General features: G+C 44.8%; 1 protein-coding gene across 5 annotated transcripts in view; it reads left to right on the forward strand.

The window, feature by feature from the left end:
• The window catches only part of IQCK (IQ motif containing K), a 133,785-nt gene that overhangs the window by 14,012 nt on the left and 95,785 nt on the right, over positions 1-23,988 (forward strand). For all 5 annotated transcript variants that reach the window (XM_075564586.1, XM_075564582.1, XM_075564583.1 and 2 more), the window contains one exon: positions 1,736-1,833. In XM_075564586.1, the coding sequence (XP_075420701.1) occupies positions 1,736-1,833 (98 nt within the window). The remainder of the gene's footprint in view (positions 1-1,735; positions 1,834-23,988) is intronic.

The following is a 23,988-nucleotide window of genomic DNA, read 5'->3' on the forward strand; positions in this document are numbered from 1 at the left end:
CTGTGGGTAATTGAGGATTAGTTGAACTCTGGTCTGATGAGGGAGAGCTGCGCTTTAACTGATAAAGATTGGAATATAAATAACTGAAACAGTTTTTAGAGCAGCATTGAGATTCTGACTAAGAAGCAGAACCACATGGGAACCATGTGGCCCTGAAGCTGCTACACTGACTGTACCAGAGAACAGAGAACCAGAGGAACTGTTACAAATTGAATCGTCATACACACCCTGTGTGTGTGTGTGTGTGTGTGAAGATGTGTAAATGTCCTAAATTCTGGTAGCTGTAATTGAAATCTTGTTTGGAATTAGACTTTGCAGATGATTATTACTTAACTTCATAGGAAGTGATACTAGAGGAGGGTTGGTCCTGATCTGTTTTGAGTGCTGCCCATAAAAGAGGAGCCACACCTCCACTCAAGCACTCCCTCAATGCAAGAACACTTTGTTCTATTAAACTGGCATTCCATGATGCTCACCTTCCCAACACAATTGCTGAAGACAAAGTGAGCTCATAAGCAAATGTGGTGAAGAAAGCTGATGGTGCCCCGGTATCAAAAGGTATAGCATCTGGGGTCCTAAAGGCTTGAAGGTAAACAAGTGACTATATAGCTCAGAAGCAACAAAGCCCACGTGGAAGAAGCACACTGCCTGTGTGACCATGAGGTGTCGAAGGGATCGGGTATCAGGCATCAAAGAACAAAAAATCAAATCATCGTAAATGAGGGGGAGTGCGGGCTGAGGACCCAAAGTCCATCTGGACATTCCCTTAGAGAAGGCTTATGGGGAGAAGTCGAGCCAGTCATGGTACAGTGTAGCAAAGATGAAACATACAACTTTCCTCTAGTTCTTAAATGCTTCCTCCCCACCACTATCATGATTCCAATTCTACCTTACAAATCCAGCTAGATAGAGGATGTACACTGGTTCAGATAGGAACTGGAAACACAGGGAATCCAAGACAGATGAACTCCTCAGGACCAGTGGTGAGAGTGGCGATACCGGGAGAGTAGAGGGAGGGTGGGGTAGAAAGGGGGAACCAATTACAAGGATCTACATATAACCTCCTCCCTGGGGGATGGACAACAGAAAAGCAGGTGAAGGGAGACGTCGGACAGTGTAAGACATGACAAGATAATAATAATTTATAAATTATCACAGGGTCATGAGGGAGGGGGTGTAGGGAGGGAAGGAAAAAGTGAGCTGATACCAAGGGCTCATCATGTAGAAATCAAATGTTTTGAGAATGATGAGGGCAACAAATGTACAAATGTGCTTGACATAATGGATGGATGTATGGATTGTGAAAAGAGTTGTACGAGCCCCACTAAGCTGATTTAAAGAAAAGAAAGGAACCACAGACAGACAGGCAGCCACGTAAAGCAGACGGGTCTGCAAGGCCGGGAAGCTTTCAGAAGCTGGGAGAGACCCGGAAGGGTCTTCCCCCAGAGCCTCTGGAAGGAGCATGACCCACCCAGGGCACCGACCTGGGCTTCTCTCCAAACCGTGAGATGACAAATGCCACCCGGTTTGTGTTAGGTTCTCTGCTAGGGCCGCCCTAGGAAATGAGCAGGGACATTCTGATAGTGAACTCAGCAGTCCGGGGTACAGTGATACTTTTTAACGTGTATTGTCATACGTCAACAGTTGATATCCTTTTTGGTTCATGAGCACTCATCTCACCCACCTTGGCTTTGGTTCTTCGGTATTTTCAGCGATACCTGTTTGTTTGCTTCAGGTTCCCCCAGAGACTATTTGGAAACCTTCATCTTCCCGGTTCTGCTTCCTGGATTGGCTAGCCTGCTTCACCAAGCAAAGACTGAGAAATGTTTTGAGGTTAGTTGTTTGGGGGCGGGGGGAAAGGAGCCTTCTTCCTTTTTCAATCTCAAGAATTCATTTTTATCACATGGTAGCTCATAATCTCAGTGCCATCACATTGTCATTCTCAAATTTATCTCTGGGTGGGGGGAGTTGGTAGGGGCGGGGCCTGTGTCACAGTCTCTGGGGTGGGGAGTTGGTAGGGGAGGGTCCTGTGTTCTGAATCACTTACCCAACTCCAGTACTCACGTGTCAGTTTGTACTTTGCTATCCCACTGAATGGATTTACTAGTGCTAGTAGCTTTCTTGTAGATTCTCTGGGATTTTCTACACATAGGATCAGGTATTCTGCAAATAGAGACTATCCTCTGCCCCCCCCTCATATGAATATTAAAATTTTTCTTGCCTCGCTGCTCTGGTTACGACTTTGAGTGCAACATTGCATAGCTGTGACGCTGCTGGACACCCTTGCTTTACTCCTGATCTTAAGCATGCAGTTAGCTGTGAGTTTTTAATAAATGCCCCCTTATCATAGTGAGTAAGTTCCCTTCTATTCCGAGTTATTTGCATGTTTGTATGAGGAGCCCTGGTGGCATAGTGGTTTCCAGTTGGGCTGCTAACCACAAGGTCATCAGTTTGAAACCACCAGCTGATCCTCAGGAGAAAGACGGGCATTTTTCTCTTGTAGAGTTGGAGCCTTGGAAACCCGGGGCGGTTCTACCCTGTCCTTAGGATTTCTATGAATCACATCCTGAAAGGGTGGTGAATTTTGCTTAAAGCTTTTTCTGCCTTCAATTGAGATGTTAATGAGCTTCTTTACATTTATTCTATTACATGGATTGAGTTTACATTCATGGAATAAATCCTACTTGATTATGGTACATAATCTTTTTAACATGTTTTGGGATTGCATTTACTAGTAGTTTGTTTAGGATTTTTCCATCCATGTGAGGGGGCTTCAAAAAATTAGTGGAAAATGGAATTATAAACTAGAACATTTCCATGAATTTTTAAAGTCCCCTTGTATTCGTAAGTGATATTGACCTGTACTTTTCTTTTCGTGTGTTATCTTTGTCTTTGCGATTTGGATCATGGTCTCAGAGTATTTCATAGAAGTGGATAGAGAGTTGGAAAGAAAATAGGTATATCATAGAAGGAGTTAGGACGTATAACCTCTTCTTTTTTCTTTTCCAGTTTAAGAAGGACTGGCGTCACATCTATCCATGTTTGATAGTTTCCCTAATGAAGCCATCTGGACCAGACATGTTGGTTATAGTTCTTCTCTAGTTTCCGTGTTTCAAAGCTATCTAATTTTTTGCCATACAAATGTTCACAGTATTCTCTTACGATGTTATCCATTTCTGTAGATTTTAGATATTTGAATCTTTTTTTCCAGTCTCACTAAACATTTGTCTATTTTTTTTTAATCTTTCCAAAAACTCAACTTCTGGTTCTGTTGATTCTGTGGCTTTTTTATTTCCTGGATTTCTCCTCCGATCTTTGTGACTTGTGCCTTCTAGTAGCTTTGGACTTAGTTTGGTCTTCCTTTTCTAATTCCTCAATTTTTAGAGTGAGGTTATGATTTGGGATCTTTTTAAATCTAGGAGCTTACTGCTCTGAATTTCCCTGTGGGCAATTTTGGGACCTTTGTTGCGTCCCGTAAGTTTTGCTGTATTATACTTTCCTTTCCATTTGACTCTAAGTATTTTCTGATTTCTTTTTGATTTATTCTATGACCTACTAGTTGTTTAATAGTAGCTAAATGTGATATGTTTAATCTCCACATAACATGTGTTCTCCAGTTTTGTTACTCATTTAATTCCACTGTGGTTGGTTGTGGAAGGTACTCTTTGCGTGATTTCAATGTTTTAAAATCTCTTGAGACTTCTTTTGTGTCCTGCCATAGCGTTCGTCCTGGAGAGTAATCCAGAGGCACTTACTGGAGAATGTGTATTGTGCTGTTGTCAAATCCTCTTTCTTTATTGATGTTCTTTCAAGACGTTTTATACATCTTTGATAGTGGATTTTATTATTATTGCTTCATATATTTTAAGAAAGACCTTCTGAATCAGCACAAGATTTAACTTTATATTCCCCAATATTTTAATTTATTATTTATTATTATTGTTTTGCCATATCTTCCACCATCCAATGTATCCATTCACCTACTATTCTGTTACTTGTTCCCTCATGTGGGGTTAAACAGTCATCATTGCTATCAGTTCCTGCTTCCTCTCTTCCCCCTCCTCTTCTGGTACCCTCAGGGAACTATTACTCCTGTTACTATTTCTGAAGGGTTATCTGTCTTGGCTTTTGTGCATCCAACGATCTTCATCATACAAATGAACAAAGGAAGGTTTACCAAGACTAATGATGTAAAACAAAGACCATAATGGTAATGGGAGGAAATATTAAAGAACCAGAGGGTAGTTATGTATTTCATTAGTGCTATGCTGTACCCTGGATATATCATCCCTTCCGTGTGGCCCCTCTATGAAGGACTGTCAAATTATCTTACAGGTGGGTTTCGGGTCTCCACTTTGTCCATGTTCCTTCATGGCAATTTTATTGCTTGTTTTTGAACTTCTGATATGTAGTCCCGTCAACACCAGGCTGGTGTGCTTCTTCGATGTAGGCTTTGTTGCTTCCCAGGTAGATGGTTGCTTGTTTAACTTCAAACCTTTAAGACCCCAGACATTATATCCTTTAATAGCCAGGCATCATCAGCTTTCTTCACCACAATTACTTATGCACCCATTATGTCTTCAGCAACCGTGTTGGGAAGGTGAGTATTATTAGAAAAAAATCATTCTTATACTGAGGTAAGATTTAAGTAGAGATCCCAAAGTCCATCTGCTTCCGTGTATTTGCATATGTATATATACATGGAAAATTTACCTATCATGATACATTTATAAATTTACATATATATATACCCATATATAATTTTTACTTTCTTAATCTTTCCTCTTTTTATTTTTTCCTACCCCACTATCATGCTTACCTACCGTTCACCTCTCTTCTCACATATGACCAAACACGACCAGGAATGCTACACCCTCCTCCCTGTTTAGAACCCGTGCTATTCCCTTGTCTTTGTCATGATTGGCTCACTGCTTTCTACCCCACCCCTACCTCCCACCATTGATCCTGTCCTTGTCTCTTTGGGATTGCTTATCCTGCCTCTCTTATATAGACACCGAAAGGGGAAAAAAGATTGCATACAAAGAGTTCCAAGTCTGACTGTTATCCTGCTACAGAGTGTCATTCTGCCAACTAGACAGAAGGACATGTTATATCAGTCCAGTCCCATTTTTTTCAGGGTTTCATATCCTGGGACCTGTTTACCTAACAGCACTTAGATCCTTTTTAGTCCTCAGCATTGTGACTGACAGGCGCACCTCCTGCAAGCCCCAATTGCTTTTTCTGCTGTCAGGAATGGAATGGTCTACTGCCCCTCAGCCCTATAACACCTTTAGACTTTCAGTGGGGCCTCTTGTGAATACTCCCCAACCAATTCAGATGAGGTGCCAAGCACTGCCCCCTGAGTCAGAAGTCTACAACCGAGATTCTGCAGGGACTTCATGGCTTTGCCCCCGTTGTTGGTCTGTTGGCACTCCCCTCTTGGTTTGCTCCCATGTGTATCTTCAGTGCTGTCCCCCTCCCTAGATGGGGACGTCCCCCAATATTTTAAGTTCTTTGAGAACACATTCTCCACCTAATTTATTTTTGCATCTCTACTTTCAGCATTTAGTGTATGGGAAACATATTCTTGACTTTTAGTAAATGTAGAATTCATGAGTTAATAGTTGGACACTAGGGCAACATGGTTATTTGCATGTCCTTTGATCAAATAGACCTGTCTCCTATCTGGAAAAGTTGTCTCTTGGGTTCATCCTAGAGCGATATCCTAGAGGAGTAAGAGAGGAAGAAGTATATCTATTCCATGAGATTAGTCAATCTGAGAGATAAGTAATTGGCAAATGGTTCAGCTTTACTTCCCTTACATGTTAAATCTGGAATTAATTAGTAAATCTGTCTTGGGTCCATAGCCTAATAGTTAAAAGCAAGATTCTGAAGTCAAACTGTGTGGTTTTGAAGTTTGCCTCCACCCCAACTGGCTGTACAAATTTTCCAAAGTCATTTCATTTTTTCAGAGCCTCATTTCTCTACATGTAAAATGAGGATGTCATAGAGTTATCATACTGAAGATACCAGGTAGCCCATGAAAAGTGCTATGGGCAGCTAAGCCCAAGAAGGTAGGAAGTGCACAGTGAATGTTCATGTGTCATTTACCATCAGTATCCTGCACCACTGATGTGCCCCAGGGAGGGGACAGTACAGCTATGAACACAGTTGCCTTACTCTTATGCCTTGGCCACTGGAGACCGGATTCAACATTTGGTCCCAGCTCCCAGAAAACACAGGTCCAATTCTACACGTGTTTAGTGAAGAAGGGCTATTTCACTGATAATTCCATGTGAACATAGGGAAGAAGACTCCTTTCTAGAAGCATCCCTCCACCACTTGTCTGTCAGTTTGTCATATTGTGGTGGATTGTGTTTCTGTGATGCTGGAGGGAATGTCACTAATACTTTCAACATGAGCAGGGTCACCCAAGGGAAATAAGTTTCAGCAGAGCTTCCAGACTAAGAACGAGCTATGAAGAAGGAATAGGCTGCCCACTTATGAGTGATTAGTCAAGGAGAACCTTAGGAAAAGCTGCAAAACATTGCCAGATATAGTTCTGGAGGATGAGCCCTCAGATTGGAAGGCACCCAGAATAAGCCTGGGAAGGAGATGTTGCTCGAAAGTGGAGTCAAACGTCATGATGTGCACGGGTAAAGCTTCCAGGACTGTCCTTTGCTGATGGAGAACAAATACAAATGGGAAGAAATGGCTGCAGACGTCTATCTTGAAGTGCAGTGCTGTCTGTGATAGGATCTTATCTACACACCCACAAGGAAGCTCATTTACTACAGCTCTTATTCAAATGTAACCACTAACCACTAACGTTAGTGATGAAGAAATTGAAGACGTCTGCCAACATCTTCAGTCTAATATTGATCAACCAGGCAATTAAAATCCATTGATCATTATTGGCAATTGGAATGGGAACGTGAGAAATAAAGAAGAAGGAACAGTAGTTAGAAAATATGGTCTTAGTACTAGAAATGAAGCTGAGGATTGTGGGATAGAATTTTACGAGACCAACAACATCTTCATTGCAAATATCTTTTTATCAACAATGTAAACAGTGACTATCCACATGGTCTTTGCCAAATGGAATCCACAAGAGTCAATTTGACTATATCTTCAAGACAAGATGGTGGAGAAGTTCAACATTAGCAGGCAAAACGGGACCAGGGACTGACTGTGAAACAAGTTGAAGAAAATTAAAACAAGTGCACTAGAGCCAAAATACAACTTGGAGTCTATCCCACATAAATTCCGAGAACATTTCAAGAACAGATTTGACGCATTGAACACTAATGCCTAAAGACCCAATGATCTGTGAATGACATCAAGAATATCAACACTTATGGTTCTGGGGGGACATGGGAGACAGGGAGGTGGGGGAAGAGAGGTGGTGTTGACCAACCCTACAACAAGTGATCCAAAATTAATGGCAAAAAGGGTGTGAGAGGCCTGATAGGGATTCATCAAGGGCAATGTAACTGAGAGAAATTACTGAAATCCAAATGAAGGCTAAGCAGGATAGTGGGACAAGAGGAAAGTAAAGGAACTAGAGGAAAGAACTAGGAGGTATTTATAGAGGTCTAAATATAGGCATGTACATATGTAAATATATTTATATAGGATGATGGGGAAATAGATCTACGTGCATATATTCATAGGTTTAGGATTAAGGTAGCAGATGGACATTGGACTTCCACTTAAGTACTTCCTCAATGCAAGGACACTTTGTTCTATTAAATTAGCATTCTATGATGCACACCTTCCTGACACGATCGCTGAAGACAAATGTGTGCATAAGCAAATGTGGTGAAGAAAGCTGATGGTGCCCGGTATCAAAAAGATAATAGCAGATGGGGTCTTGAAGGCTTGAAGGTAAACAAGTGACCATCTAGCTCAGAAACAACAAAACCCATATGGAAGAAGCACACCAGACTGTGTGACCGCAAGGTGTTCAAGGGATCAGGTATCAGGCATCAAAGAACAAAAAAAATCATATCATTGTAAATGAGGGGGAGTGAAGAGTGGTAATGAACACTGTGGGTAATGAACACACCTTTACAGAAGGGTCCCAGGGAGGAGACGAGCCAGTCAGCATGCAGTGTAGCAACAACGAAACATACAACTTTCCTCTAATTCTTAAATGCTTCCTCCCCCTCACCCCCACTATCATGATCCCAATTCTACTGTACAAATCCAGCTAGACCAGAGGATGTACACTGGTACAGATAGGAACCAGAAACACAGGGAATCCAGGACAGATGATCCCTTCAGGACCAGTGCTGAGAGTGGTGATACTGGAAGGTGGAGGTACAGTGGGATAGAAAGGGGAAACTGATTATAAGGATCTACACATAACCTCCTCCCTGGGGAATGGACAACCGAAAAGTGGGTGAAGGGAGATGTTGGACACTATAATACATGATGAAATAATAATTTATAAATTATCAAGGGTTCATGAGGGAGAGGGGACCGGGGAGGGAGGGGGGAAAATGAGCTTATACCAAGGGATTAAGTGGATAGCAAATACTTTGAGAATGATGAGGGCAACGAGTGTACAAATGTGCTTGACACAATTGATGTATATTTGGATTGTGATAAGAGTTGTATGAATCCCCAATAAAATGAATGGAAAAAGAAGTATACCAACACAAAGACAAAAAAATCCCATTACATAGGCAAGAGAGAAAGAAAAGATCAAAGTGCATGCCATAAGAGACTCTGAAACGTGCTCTTGAATATAGGGTAGATAAAGCCAATGGAAGAAACGATCATGTAAGAGAGAAGAATGGAAAATTTTAAAGAGCTGCTAAAGAAGACAAAGTATTATAACAAAATGTGCAACGACCTGGAGTTAGAAAGCCAAAAGGTAAGGAAAGACAATCAGTATAACTCAAGCTGAAAGAATTGAAGAAAAAAGTGATGCATCCTGTTGCAATATCTAAGGATTCCATGAGCAATATACTGAAGGTGCAGGAAGTATCAAAAGACAGTGAAAGGGATGCACAGCCACTGTACCAAAAAGAACTTGTGGGCATTCAACCACTGCAAGAGGTAGGATATGATGGAAGATGAATGATGCTGAAAGAGGAAATCCAAGCTGCACTGAAGGCAGTAGTGAAAAACGTGAAAACAAGCCCTCAGGAATTGGCAGACTATTAATTGAAATGTTTTAACAAGCTGATGAAGCACTGGAAGCGTTCATTCAACTATGCCAAGAAATTTGGAAGACAGCTACCTGGCCAACTGACTGGGAGAGATCCACATTTGTGTCTATTCTAAAGAAAAGTGACCTAACAGAAAGTGGGAATTACCTCACAGTATCATTAATAACACATGCAAGTGAATTTTTGCTGAAGATCTTTCAACAGTTGCAGCAGTACCTCAATGGGGAGCTGCCAGAAATCCAAACGAGATTCAGAAGATGATATAGCACGAGGGATATCATTACTGATGTCAGATGGATATTGCTGAAAGCAAGATGTTTCCTTGTGTTTCATTGACTAAGCAAAGGCATTCAACTGTGTGGTCCATTACCAAATGATGAATAGCATTGAGAAGACGGAGAATTCCAGAACACTTCAGTGTATTTATGCAGAACTGGTCTCTGGACCACAGAGCAGGCATACAAACATAACAAGGGAATTCTGCATACTTTAAAATGAAGCAAGGGATGTGTCAGGGTTGTATGTGTTCACCATATACATTTAGTCTGTGTGCTGAGCAAATAATCCGAGAAACTGTACTATATGAAGCAGCTGGCTTTAGGACGAGATGAAGGCTTATTAACCACCTTTGATATGTGGAGGATATAACGTTGCTTGCTGAAAGTGAGAACTTATTGCAGCCGTAAGTGCGGATTACAACTCAATGCAAAGACAATCAGAATCCTCACAGTAGGATGAATAGACAACATCATGATAAACGGAAAAAAGATTGAAGCTGTCAAGGATTTAATTTCGCTTGGCTCCACAGTCAGTGCTCATGGAAGCAGCAGTCAGGAAACCACAAGATAGAATGCTCTGAGCAAATACTCTGCACAGACCTGTGTTGGAGAGCAAGGAGGTCACGTTGAAGACCTGGTCGAAACCATGGTATTTTCAATCGAGAATATTGAAAATACCGTATGCTGCCAGAATAAATCAGTCTGTCTTGAAATAAATACAACCACATACACTGGATAGGATATCAGGAGAGATCAGTGGTCCCTGGAATAGGCCACCATGCTTGGTAAAGTGGAGGGTCAGAGAAAAAGAGAAGACCTTGAAGGAGATGGTATAACACTGGGGCTGTAGCAGTGAGCTCAAACATGATTGTGCGCGTGGGGCAGGACTGATTCTGTTGTACATGGGGTGCTTTGGGTCAGAATCGGCTCAACAGCACCTAACAACAGCAGCAGCTTTCCTTTCCTCTCCAGGTATTCAGTACTACCTTCTCATCCTGCCCTCCACATTCTCTTTACCCCTGTACTATACCTGGGGCAGAGTGGGTACATCTCCCCTTCATCTAATCCTCATCTCACATCTTCATCCTCATCACTAGCCTCCCAAATGGTACACTATCACCAACCCTAGCCCCGCCACCCCAAGCAAGTGCTAGACCAGCGGTTCTCAACCTGTGGGTTGTGACCCCTGTGGTGGTTGAATGACCCTTTCACAGGGGTCACCCAACTCATAACAGTGGCAAGATTATAATTAGGAAGTAGCAACAACAATAACTTTTTGGTTGGGGCTCAGCACAACATGAACTGTATTAAAGGGTCACGGCATTAGGAAGGTTGAGAACCACTGTGCTAGACCCTCTTGGCTCCCCCTGTTCCTGTGGGTTTATTAATTTTCTGGAAAAGCTCTCAGAATCTCATGGAGAGTTAAAGCTTGAAGCTACAACGTTATCATAGCCCCAGAGGATACCAATGAAGAGATGCGCAGGGTGAGGTCTAGGAAGGGCCACAGCATGGAACTTCCATATCCCAAGGAGGGATTCACTACTTTCACTAACCAGGAAGCTATTTAGGGCTCAGGCCCCTTTGTGGCCTCTCCACTTGGCTATGAGATCATGATAGATTATGTCATGATTTATGAGGCTTAGGCAGCCCTGAACCCTCAGCGAGTCCCTTTGGGTCTGGTCAGCCCTATTCAAGGGTTGATACAGCCTGCAAGAACCAAAAACAAATGGTGAGTAACTGTGTAAAGTGATTCCAAACCTTGCATCCCTCTTTCTTTGGAATTCGTTTCTTGTGCCACATGTAGACTGACTGTGGGTGGGGTGTTTAGATGGGGGTTTCCTACCCTCAGTTGTAAGATACTCTCCTCTCGTTACTCTTCCAGATACCTGGTTTAAAGAGACAGGCCTGCTGAGTTCAAATGACAGAAGCCTCAGGCCCACCTCTTTCTAGTGATTTGTTGGTGCAGATCAGGGGCCCTGAATCTAGCAAGGCGACCTTGATTTTAAAAATCCACCAAAATCAAAAGCACTGAACTCCCTGCCATCAAGCCAATTCCAACTTAAGTGACCTTATAGGACAGAGTAGACCTGCCCCTGTGGGTTTCTGAAACTGCAGATCTTTACAAGAGCAGAAAAAGGCCTTTTATTTCTTTTGGTGGTTGGATCATTTTATGTCAACTCGAAGATGCGTGAAAGTGTAGGGGTGGAGTCCGAACCTGTCATCAGGTCACAGCCTGCTGATGTCGCCTCAGAAGTGGAACTTTCTTATAAATGGAGGGAACCGAGAACCTCCCACTGTCTCTGCCCCGTTCGCCTTCCTGCTTGCCGGCACTTTGCCATGTTGTCACCGACCTTCACTCCACAGGACCCTGCACCCACCAGCCTGTGATCTTCCTGCAGCCCGTGTCGTTGCATTTGGCTACATGAGACTGAAGCGGGACCGAGGAACTAGTTGTATGGACTTAGGGACTTGAGTTGGACTGGGCTGGGGTGCCTTCTTGAGATGTAATTACTTCTTGGGATCAGGCTCTTTCTTCTGCATAGAAGAGTGTCACTGGATTTGTTCTCTAGCAACCTAGCAACAGGAGCAGAACGCCTTCTCACTCTCCTGAGGAGCAACTGGCAGTTTTGAACACCTGACCTTGTGGTTAGTAGTCCAAGGCATAATCCAATATACCACCAGGGCTTCCCTTTTTCATGAACACTAGAGGGCGCTCTACTGAAGGGCACAGAAAATGGGAGGCAGAGGCCAAGAACGTTTATCTACCGGAGGGAGGATCAAGCTCAGGCAATCACGAGGCCCACTTGGTACTTGCCCCTGCTTTGGTAACATTAACCATATTAATGGAGGCTTTTCTCATTTGTCAGCCCCACCCCATGTCAGCACCGGTTCACGTACTTTAAACAGCCCTTGAAGCCAGAGTCTCTCATCCCACTGTGGAGAGGAGGTGCCAGGGCGGAGAGGCTGAGGGAACAAGCTACAGAGCACGCCTTCAACCAGCACCCAAAGCTGGGGTTGCTCTCTCTTCCCAATACGGGAATCGGAGGCTCTCCCCTGAGCAGTTCTGAGAAATACTGCTTTTCCCCACTGGTAGCTGTGTTTCAAGAGAGCAAATTGCTCTTTGGCATAGGAGATAAAATCCAAAATGCTCCTAATTCATATATATTTTTCTGTATTTTTTCTCATTCAGTTTCCCATTCAGACCCGACCTTCCCCTGCTGGATGGGTATTCAATTGAGCCCGTGCAAAAAGTGCCTGCGTGGACCAGGACTTGAACTGGGGGAGCGGAGGGTGTTGCTCTCAGAGAGTGTCTCTCTGGCTTCCATTCCTGCTGCTAAATGAGAGCCGAGAGCTCCCACACATCACAGTGGGGGGACTGGATCTTTTATTTTTTCTAAGTTTGCTATTGGCCAAAGTACACTCAGTATGCTGTACCTCTTAAGAGATTGAGCAAAGCACTAGATGTAATGATTAAACCATGGAAAGCACACATCAGAATAGCCTTTGAATGCATGTAAAAATACCTACAAGCAGGCAAAGTAACCCAGATTTGCACCTTTGAACCGACAGTGAGTAAGCCCTTGTGTGTGGCCATCATGGGCCAGCCTCTGGGACACAGAGAGGACAGGACACCGTGCCTGTTGAAGAAAACCCCAGGCCAGTGGGAGAGCTTCCAGTAGGAGAAGGCTTGTGACAGCAGAGGGCCCAAAGGCACCCAACTCCGATGGCCCAGGTTCGGGCACCTCTGTGTTCTGCTGAGGTTGCTGTGAGTCACTGCTGACGTGGTGGCACTCAACAGTAACAACACAGTGGTTCTTCTTTTTCTCCCCTTTGTGACCGACCTTGCTCGCTACTCTAAAAGGATGGGTTTGGAGAACTGGCAGCGGCCAGCTGGGCCTGGAAATTCTCTTCTGGATCCCAGGGCAGCCCTTGTGCTGTGTGCAGCCTCTATCCAAATTTAGTCAGCCAGATTCTTCTCGACTTCAGGAGTGCTGGTGAGAGAGTGGGTTACACATTGAGCTGCTAATCCCAAGGTCAGTCGTTCGATTCCACCAGGAGAACGATGAGGCGTGCTGCTTCCATTCAGATTGACAGCCTCAGAAACCCAAGGGGGCAGTTTTACGAGTTGCTATCAACGGAATGGCAGTGGGGTTGGTTTTCACTTGGTATTCTAATTTATATCCTTTCAGAGGAGGGCACAAAAATCAGCTCCAAGGCCAGTAATTAAGACTTTATGTGGAGGGTTGCCTAGCTAATGTTTGTCTATAAATAATTTTCTAACAATGTGGCTGGAAACAGTTTCTAGCCTCCAGACAGTGATAAAAGAGCTTTTAACAAATCAGAGAAATTTGTTTGTATTAGAGACCAATGAAGCCTTGGTTGCCAGCTCATAGTTCATCTTTGACGTCTTGCACATGAGCTGCTGCTGGGACGAAATGAGACCAGTCTAAACGTCACATGCTGCAGGCGCTTGGTGGAGCGTGAGGGTTTAAATGGCACGAGGAGCAATCAAGGAACTGAGGGCCGTTCGGTTCTCACAACAGGTTAATTAGCCTAAGCGGATGTATTTTGAAGGCAGCCAGTGGCTCAAAATCCAGCCTTGCCATTTCCGCGCAGTGACCCCAAGTCACCTGCGAGCCACTGTGTTCCACCAGGAAGGCTTTGCTGAGAGGCCGTGTATTTTCAAGGCTGTGGATGTGCAAGACGGGGGAGTTACTATGAACTTCTCCCGACTCAGGATTTCGTACTTAATCCTGATTGGCTCAGTTTTTTCAGCCGTGTCATCTTTTGTGGGTTCTTCTGGAAGCTTCGCAACTCGCACGATTGCCATCTCAACCTTCGCCAGGCCCTCGGGGCATACCCGTCATCCAGATCTGTGTTCCTTTTCTCCTGGCAGCTGCCCCCTTGCAGCCCGGCCACCATTGGAAAGATGCTTAAAGCTGGCTTGCAGCCCGATCCCATAGCTGCACTTCTTATCTGCCACCGACAGCCTCGCTTGCACCCAGACAGCACCGTAACTCACTATTGGTTGGGCCGTCGAAAGGGCATCTCTAAAGCAGCATTTATATTCAGTGCCTCACGAATAACTGCTGGTTTGCTACTTGCCCTTAAAGTGCAGACTTCTCCTTTTCTTTCATTATTTTCTGTTTTGTTCTTTGAGCTGACCTGCAGTCTAGCAGGAAGGCAATCAGAATAGATCAGGTGAAGGCATGATTACGGGTCCTCAAAATCAGGCCCTGTATCGAAGATCTCTCAGTTGAGTCACGGGAGCACCTGTGGAGGTCAGGACCTTCCCGTCAGTTTGCGCAGCCATTCCAAGCCAGGGGAAATGTCCTAACTGCACCTGCTGTGACCAGTTCCACCATGCCTGAATCCGCTGCCCCTGCAGCAGGTGGACTAGCCAGACTGCCCAGATCTGTTCACTTCCCTGGGCAGGAATCAACTTCCCCAAACTAAAATCAAAACTCACTGCCATCGAGTCAGTGCGGACTATATATAGGGTCGGGTAGAACTGTCCCTGTGGGTTTCTGAGACTGTAACTCTTAAAGGGAGTAGAGAGCCTCTTCTTGCAATCTGCCGACCATGTGGTTAGTAGCCCAAAATGCATGTAACCCCTAGGTATCTTCATCTGGGTGGACTAGAGAAACAACATTTATGGACACTCATATTTTATAAGGGAGTTTTATATATAGGGTAAGTGTACATTACTAAAGCATCCTAACCTAGTCCAGTCCAAATCCATAAGTCCGACATTAGCCTATATGTCCGACACCGATCTATAAAGTCCTCCATGAACTCGCAAAACACACACAATAATGCCAAATGCAGGAGGAAAGCTGAATCAGTCAGCATGTAAGCATCTCAGCGCTGGCAGGGGTCTCTACTCGGCTTCTCCAACACCCACGGTTGCATCAGAGTAGGTCCACGTGGCTTCTCAGGGATGTCTTGCAGGAAGTGAGCTTTGCCAGCTAAGGCAAAGAACTAGCTAAGGCAGCCGCACGCTGGTCTAACCATCAGAGAACAAGAGACCAGAGAATGAGAAAGATTCACTGAGGCTTTTATCTCTCCGCCCTTCAATTAAACTGTCCTTCAGTGAATCCCACATGAGTTTATCGGCCAGGTTGGTACAATAAACCTTAACTAGCACACACAACCAGGTTTCTCTACCGGAGGTAAGTGAAAGAGTTGAGCAGGAAGTTGGCGTTGAGGCATGCTTGTTCTTGGGTTCCTTTGTTGAGTTTTTACTCTGTGGCAGACAGTGTTCAAAGTTCTTTAGTCCTCTCAGCATCCTCTAAGGTGGGCACTGTTTTCCTTCCTTGTAGGCGGGAGCCCACCTGTGCAGCACCCAGGTGGAATACCTCTCCCAAGCACACAACTAGTAAGTGGGGGAGCCACGACTCAAACTGAGCTGGCTGGTTCCCGGTAGAGGAGTTAGCCAGCAGACACGTTGTTGTTGGTTTAACAGCTTGCCCCACGCAGAGGCCAGATTCCTCCGTGAAAGAGAGGTGTAGGCCGTCAAGAGGATGGAGAAGTTGGGTAGAAGTCTGGAGGGGGTTGCTCACAAACAGGCTTTTAGGTGAAATGTGGGGGCCAGAGCCATTTATTACAGGTGGTTCTGTGAGTGCCTTGAGCTCCTCCAAAAAAGACCAGGGGGAGTCACATGAAAAGAGATGGCAACAGTGATGGTCTAACTGCTATCCATTGCCTTCCAAACACATGGCCCTTTGCCCCCACCCCCACCCCACCCTCAAAACAGGTGGTATGTGGTACCTGGTCCGGTAGCTCAGAATTCAGGCAGATTTTTCTCCCTATGTGCCTGATAGCCTATGCAAGCTTGGCTATTTAGACTTGTTAATAACTCTATGTACACACACTCTGTGTGTGTGTGTGTGTGTATGTGTGTGTGTGACGGGCTCACGTGCTCTGAAGGCCATGAGTCGCAATTAGACATCACTTGTTGCAGTCCCTATTTTACTGTGCCATTGTAAATATTATTAAACATGAAAGAATTGAATACAGATCCTAGTCAAAGCATGTATTCATCTTAGATATTTCAAAGTCCAGCCTATTTCAGAAGTATACATTTCTCTATTTTAGAGAATATTTTTAGAGGATATTATAACTGGGTGATTGTACTCAGCCATAAATGTACAATTTCCATGAATGATCCTTGCCTTAGAATTAATTAAGACCCTACTTAATTCATGATATTAATGTAGCAAGTAAAACAGCTTTATTGTGCCTGTTCCCAGATGGTTATTTTCAACCTTTGGTGAAAAGGTCAGAGAAGATTTAAATGACACCTGGATGATATTAAAGCGACAATTTAGAAATTCAGTCAATAGGCCTCTTCATTTTGCTGTGACATTAGCTGGGTGCTTATTTTCTGTCATATCAACAAATAAGCCCTGAGAATGGGAAATGATTACTTGCTACAAAGAGCTGGTGGTCGTGCATCGGGGGCCGACGGTAGGTATTGTCTAGCTTTTTCCTGCGTACGCACCGAGTGAGGCAGTGTGTGGAGGCCATGCCAGCGCTCAACAAGCGCAGCCGACAGTAAAGCTGCCTGCAGCCACTCAGCGAACGCCCCGTGCAATGGTGGGAGGGAGATGAGAGCTCTGGGGCCTTTGCTTATCCTTGTAGTCCAGGATTTTAGTCATATAGAAAGTTTAAAATCAGGGGATATTACTTTGTGATCAGAAAAAAATGCGATTGCAAATCACGTTTTAAAGCTGGTATACTTGACCCTGCTCCTCGTGTAGTTCCCCACCCCCTTTCCTCCTGTTTTCACTGGCACAGTGGGTAATTGCCCCTCGGCCATGGTTTCCCCCCCATTCCATCTCTGCTCGGTATGGAGCGCTGAGGACAGCTCGTCAATTTCATGTGCTGACCCAGCCTTGCGGCACTCCGGGCCCAGAAACGAGGTCAGTCCTGCTGAGCATCCCTGGTTGGTGCAAATGGTTAACACACTCAGCTGCGACCTGAAACGTCAGGTCAGCGGTTCTCAAGGTGCTCCAGAACAAAGGCCTGGCTGTCCATTTTCCAGAGCTTCCGCCACTGAAACTTCCACCCATGGGGCACACACATGGAGCCGCGTCAGTTCAACAGCAACCGACAACCGCGCACGTGTGAGCGCTTTTATCCTTCCCAGGTTGTGGATGAGGAACATGAGGCCCGAGAAGTGCCCAGGTTCCTATGGTGTACTCGTTGCTGGCCCCGATGCCCACCAACGATGTCACATGGCAGCGAGCCTGCCAGGGCGGAAAATGCTTCCCTTTGTAATTCTTGGAATTGTCGGATCCAGTTTGTAAATGAGGCAAGACAGTCTTATTATGACATTATAGTCCTGCTTCTTTGTCCCAAAAGTATCAGAGATCACTTCATTCCACACATTTGGCCAAGGGTTGCTTTTGTTCCCAAAATCAAAGTCATTCTCAAAGAATAAGCCTTTACAAAGAAAGCCAATAGGCTTTGACCTGAGGGTGACCCTTGATTCTCTGGCAAAATAAGGGCAGTAGTTTTGTGGCAGGCTTTTCCCTGTTCCTTCACCAGTCTGAAGCTGTGTCCTCTTGCTTTCAGGCGGGGGTGGGGGGGTGGCATGGCTTTGTGCCAGATGGCTGAGATCATAGTCTTGACTGACCACTAAGTCGGGGCATATCGTCATTTGTCCATAAATCTTTCATCGTTGTGCACTAGGTCCATTAACATATGGTGCATAGCTAACCACCTCAAAGGCAAATGACTTCAAACAGCCACCATCATGTAGCTCAACGATTCTGTGATTCAGGTTGTGCTCGTCAGATGGTCTTTGAGCCTTGGCTGGGGCCACTCATTTTCTATGGTCAACCATCAGGCCAGCCAGCTGCTGTCTGGTCTAGGGCATCCTCAGTTGGAATGGGTCCTCTCTGTTCTCTGATTGCCCTTGGCTTGTTCACATAGGAATTGGACAGAATTCTGAGTGTTGAAGTGGAATTCCTCTATAAGGTGATCAGATTTTAACATTGGTAAAGCGGGACGCCATTGACAAAACTCATATCCTGGCGAAATAGCGACATGACAGCCGAAAACCATATACCCTAGCTTGTCGTTCATTCTTTCCAAAAATCGGGACTTTTTAAAAATGCCGCGGGATACGGGAAAAATTGTTAAAAATCGGGACTGTCCCACCAAAAGCGGGATGTCTGGTCACCTTCCCAACCCAACCCACTGCCGTCTAGTTGATTCTAACTCATGGCGTCCTATAGGACCGAGTAGAATTGCCCCAGAGGGTTTATAGGATCTGAACTTATGGAAGGAGGCTGCCATATATTTCTCCTGCAGAGTAGCTGATGAGCTCAAATTGATGACCATGTGGGTAGTGGCCCAGCCTTTTACCCACAATGCCACCCGGACTCCATGGAAGCCCTCGAGGTCTCTTGAATCGGAGGCTTGGAACTGGCACAGGTTTCTAATGCCGCATGATATTGCCAAGTTGCCAGGCCAGCCTAGATTCAAGGAGTGAAGAACTAGAACTCACTTCCTTGTGGGAAGAATAATAAAGTACTGTTGCAGAGTTGGGGTGAGGGTGGAGAACAGTGACGTCTTTGTGATTCGCCCCACACACGGCTCTGGAGGGAATATGGGTCAGGGCAGCAGATGACAGGTTTGATTTCTTGCCTGGCAATTCTGAGGAAGTCCCTTCCTCCTTTCTTCTCTCTCCTCAATAACTCGGAGGATTGAGGGGATTAAATGAGGTAATATGAGAAAGCTCCAAAAAGTTCCTGGAAAATTAGAAGGAAAAGATAATGGAAACTTTCCACCAACTTTTTGAAGCCACCTACTATGTGCAGGGCCAGACAATTTAGGTTTAAATTCTTACTCTGTCATTTGCTAGTAAATGATGCTGGGCCAGATAGTTAGCCGCTCCGTGTCCCAGTTTCCTAACCTGTAAAATGGGAGTAGTAGTAATAACGTATAGTACCTAATACTAATATGTGGTTATGAGGTTGAATAAATTATGGGAAATTTAAACGAGTGCATAGTAGACTCTCAGTACATATCTTACCAGTGTGCTTGGAAAATACGAAGGAGTTATTCTTTCATGGCCCCTGCCAGGTGACCCGTTGTTCCATAGAGGAATGGAGGATGGCATCCCTGTGGCTGCCCTCTGGCATTACCGATAGCCACAAGCACCTGCAAAAAAGGTTTATCTTTGGAGAAATCTCATTTCTGCTTTTAGAAATGATAGTGAGCCAGAGAATGCAATATGAAAAGACCCACAGGGAAGAAAGACGAGGCTTCCCACTCCTGTAACTGGTTACAGCCTCAGAAATCCACAGGGGCAGGTCTACTCTGTCCTACAGGATCACTGTGAGTTGAGATCGGCTCGAGGAAGTGAGTTTTGAGTTTTCGAGTACAGGGTGTAAGGAGTCCTGGTGTTGGACTGCTAGCTGTAAGGCTGGGAGTTCAAACCCACCAGCCCCTCCTTGGGAGAAAGTTGAAGCTGCCTGTTCCCATGCAGATGTATGGGAAGCCTAGCCAGGGGACCCGATGGCAATGGATTTGAGATTTGCCAAGGCTTCAGAAGCTGCTCAGATCATAGTCCGTGTGTGGGGGTGGGGATTGCAAATAATCTGGACATTACTTGGGAATGTGTGTCTAGAGAATGGAAGTGATAAAAAAAAGAATTAAAATGATGCTTTATTGATTCTGTTTTTAAAAGGAACACACCTCAAAATAAATCATATTGATTCTTACATGTTCTCCTATTACTTTTTAGGAATAGGAGAAAATCCTATCAGAAACAAGCTCCAGATCACAATATGTTTAAACTATTTAACCTTACAATAAAAAAGGGTTACCCAGAAAATAGAGACTAGAGGTGAAGTGGAAATCGAAGCACCTTTCAGAAGTCAAGGACAATTTTTCCATGATAGAAGGATCATCTACCAGTTATTGAAAATGTTCTGAAGCAGAGGCCAGCAAAGGATAGCTTGTACCGACCACCTGATTTTGTAAAATAAAACTTTTTGGAACACAGCCCTTCCCTTCTTTTTACATCTTGTCTATGGCTGCTTTTCTGCTCAGGGCAGTGTGACAGAGACTATGGTTCATAGGCCTGAATTCCTAACTGTCTAGCCCTGGAAAAAAAGGTCACTAAATCCTGTTGTCAAGTCATGGAAACATTCAGCTTGTTGTTTTTTTTTTACTGTTGTTATTTTGTGGGAGGCTGTCTATTGACATTAGGTACCACCAAGTCAGTTCTCTCCATCCTGTGCCATCTTTACAACCACTGTTCGGCTTGAGTCCCTTGTTGCAGTCAATCCATCTCGTTGAAGATCTTCCTCTATTTTTCATGATATCCTTCTTCATGGTCTGTCTCCCTGATAACACGTCCAAAGTTTGGGAGATAAAATCTCGCCATCCTTGATTCTAAGGAAAAGTCTGGCTGTGCTTCTTCCCAGGTGGATTTCTTTGCTCTGACAATCCGCGGTTTATTCAACATTCCTTGCCAGCACCATGACTCAAAGGCGTATATATACTTCTTCAGTGTGGTAGTTACATAATCTCCTGTCAACTTGTGAAGGGGTAGAGTCTAGTCTGTCAATCAAGTCACAGCTTGATGACCTCATTTGGCGGCTTGAAGGAAATAAACAGCTCACTGGAAGGCAGACACACTCTCTCTGTTGTGTATTCCTGATAACAAGACACATGGAGCTACGTTAGAGCCCTGGAACTGTAGGAGCCATATGGTGACATACACCAGCACTGGGATGCTACTGGATCCACAACTTTCCACCCACTGGCCAGTGATCTTCCTGCATTCAGTGTCATTGCATGTGTTTCGTGAGTCTGAAGAGGAATTTATAGATTGGTATCAGACATATGGGCTAACTGGATATATGGACTTGATCTGGACTGGGATGTTTTCTAAATATTCAATTGCTCTTGTGTATAAAGCTCTTTTTAATCTACATCTGAGTGTCTATGAATTTATGTCTCTAGGACTAACTAACTCGGACTAACTAGGACTAGCACATCAGTCTTTCTTAGTCATTATACGGCCTTTGAATGCAGTATGGGGGGAAACTTAATAACTGAGCAAAGAATTTTGAACCTTGCCAAACTGAGTATAAAACTCAGTACCACGTCCTTCTGAATGTGTGACCTTGGGCGTTGCTAGCTTTGAGACTTTGTAAACATAATCAAAGTCTCCGCTTTCTCACTTGTAAAATGGAAGTTATAATAGCAATCACCGCATACATGTGTTTATAATGTATTAAATCAGATAGTGCCTTTAAGACTTGGCTCAGCGATTGGCATGGTTATTGTGAAATGTACCCATAAAAGAAAGTTAAATTGGAAAAAGTTCCCTAGGTCTGAAATGTAAGACCCAAAGTGAGTATAATGGTAGAAGGCATTTTTATAAGCTCAAAAGGAACTTTAAAAATTGCGGCCCATCAGATGAGGTCGTCTTCCTTGCTCTTTCTAATTCGTTTTGCGCTGACATCGAGGAGGAATTCATAAAACAAGCTGCAGCTGACTAGACTCTTCGTTTGCCTTCAGACAAGTTAGGATTCCAGTGACTGCTGCTAAGTGTCACTCACCAGGGGACTCTTGAGGATTTCTTGTCTCAAGTGATCCTCGCACCCTGACTAGCTTTGTTAAGGTTCTCTAGAGACCAGGACACTTACCATTTTAGATAGGTTTATATTAGCAGAAGGAACACAGCAGCTAATTAGTGCACACAGCAGTACAGAAGGCTCAGTTCAACTCACTTTCATGGAATGGTTAATATACTGCATGCAGGTAGAAAGTCAAGGAAGCAGACAGCAGAATCTGCCCTTAGGCAAGATGACCTTGACCTGCAGGAAGCAGGCTGAACAGGGTGGGGCGGCAGCAGCAGGAAGAGGAGAAGTTGAGACATAGCAGAGGCCAGTAGCACGGGTGCTTATCGAAGCAGGTCCTGATGGAGCCTCAAGCCTAGCGATGCAAGGTGACAGGATTCGCAGGTTGGCTCGGCCCACAGATAGCGCTGCACACAATTGAGGCAAAGGACTAGCTCAGGCAGCAGTGCTCTGGCCCGATCACCAGGGAGAAAGAGAGGAAGAAGAGAGCCATTTATCTTGGTCACCCTCCAGTCAAGCTGTGACCTGATTAAACTCCGCCCACATGTTCCTACAGAAGCCTAGTTGTCACAGTAAGCCTATCACCCTCGCTCCCCCTTCTCCTTGAACAGATGAGGACCCTGAGACCAAGAGTGCTTTAGCAACTGCTGGTAACACTGGTTCTGACTCTACTGGATCCTTTTCAACGATTTTGAAAAGTGTATTCCATCACGTTAGTATTAGTTTTCTTTATTATCATCAATGCATTTTATTAAGATTTTAAAAATTTGTTTTTATTGTGAATTGGTGAAGCTTTACCGAGCAGATCATCAGCTTTCCATTCGGTGGTTCATCCGCATTCTGCTTCATCTCATTCATTGCCATCCCTTCAATGTGACCTCACTCGGCTCACGTTCCCTCCTGTGTTTCCTGTTTCCATTCCTCCTCCTTCCCTAACCCATCTCACCATTGTCCTCTTGATCTTCAACGGTTGATTAAGGCGTGCATGCCCATTAGCGCGATTGTCCCCTTGTAGACCTGTCTTGTTTGACGGACCAGGGAGCCACAGCAGTGAGTTCCATTCCAAAGCTGCAGGGCGAGCAAGACCACAGTCTTGGAGGTCTCGCCAGTCTCTAAGACAGCAGTGCTCAACCTGTGAGTCGTGACCCCTTTGGGGGTCGAATGGCCCTTTCACAGGGGTCGCCTGATTAATAACAGTAGCAAAATTACAGTTATGAAATAGCAACGAAAATCATTTTATGGTTGGGGGTCGCCACCACATGAGGAACTGTATGAAAGGAAGGTTGAGCACCGCTGCTCTCAGACATTATTTTTGACAGTGCACCCACAACACACACCGACCATGCCCAGGAGGGTGCAAATCCAAGATCCACAGATGCGCGGTGCGCGTGCTTTTCTTTCCCGTTAAAAGAATATTATAATGTTCTTTATTTTTAAATAATTGCAGATACATAAGAATGGCAAAAGCAGTGCAGAGAGGCACGGGGAGTGCTAAGCCATTATCCCTAAGAACTGCCCTCGAGGGACGATGGGGGCAAGTCCGCATCAGACATTGTAGCCCACGGAGGGACAGCTCAGGACAGACCTCTCCACACTTCCTTATGTGACGTCTGACAGTTCTGCACTCTAGCCTCGGAGTGTAACCCCACTTTGGAGAAAGTTCTCTGCTAATGGACACAGACATTCTCTGCTGTTCTCTTGGCCACAGAAATCTCCGGAAGAAGAGCACATTTGAGATCTCTGAAGTGGCAGAAGCCGAGACTGTGACAGGCACCAGAGACTGTGACACAGAGACTACGGGGCAGAGCAAAGAGCCAGGCCGAGACCAGAGGCCGGCCAAGGCAAGGAGGTCATGAGACACAGCAGAGGTGCAGCACTGAGACTGGGGCTGTGAGGCAGAGTGACAGGCTGGCTTCCCAGTCC

Source organism: Tenrec ecaudatus, chromosome 12 (genome assembly GCF_050624435.1).
Source record: "Tenrec ecaudatus isolate mTenEca1 chromosome 12, mTenEca1.hap1, whole genome shotgun sequence".
Taxonomy (NCBI): domain Eukaryota; kingdom Metazoa; phylum Chordata; class Mammalia; order Afrosoricida; family Tenrecidae; genus Tenrec; species Tenrec ecaudatus.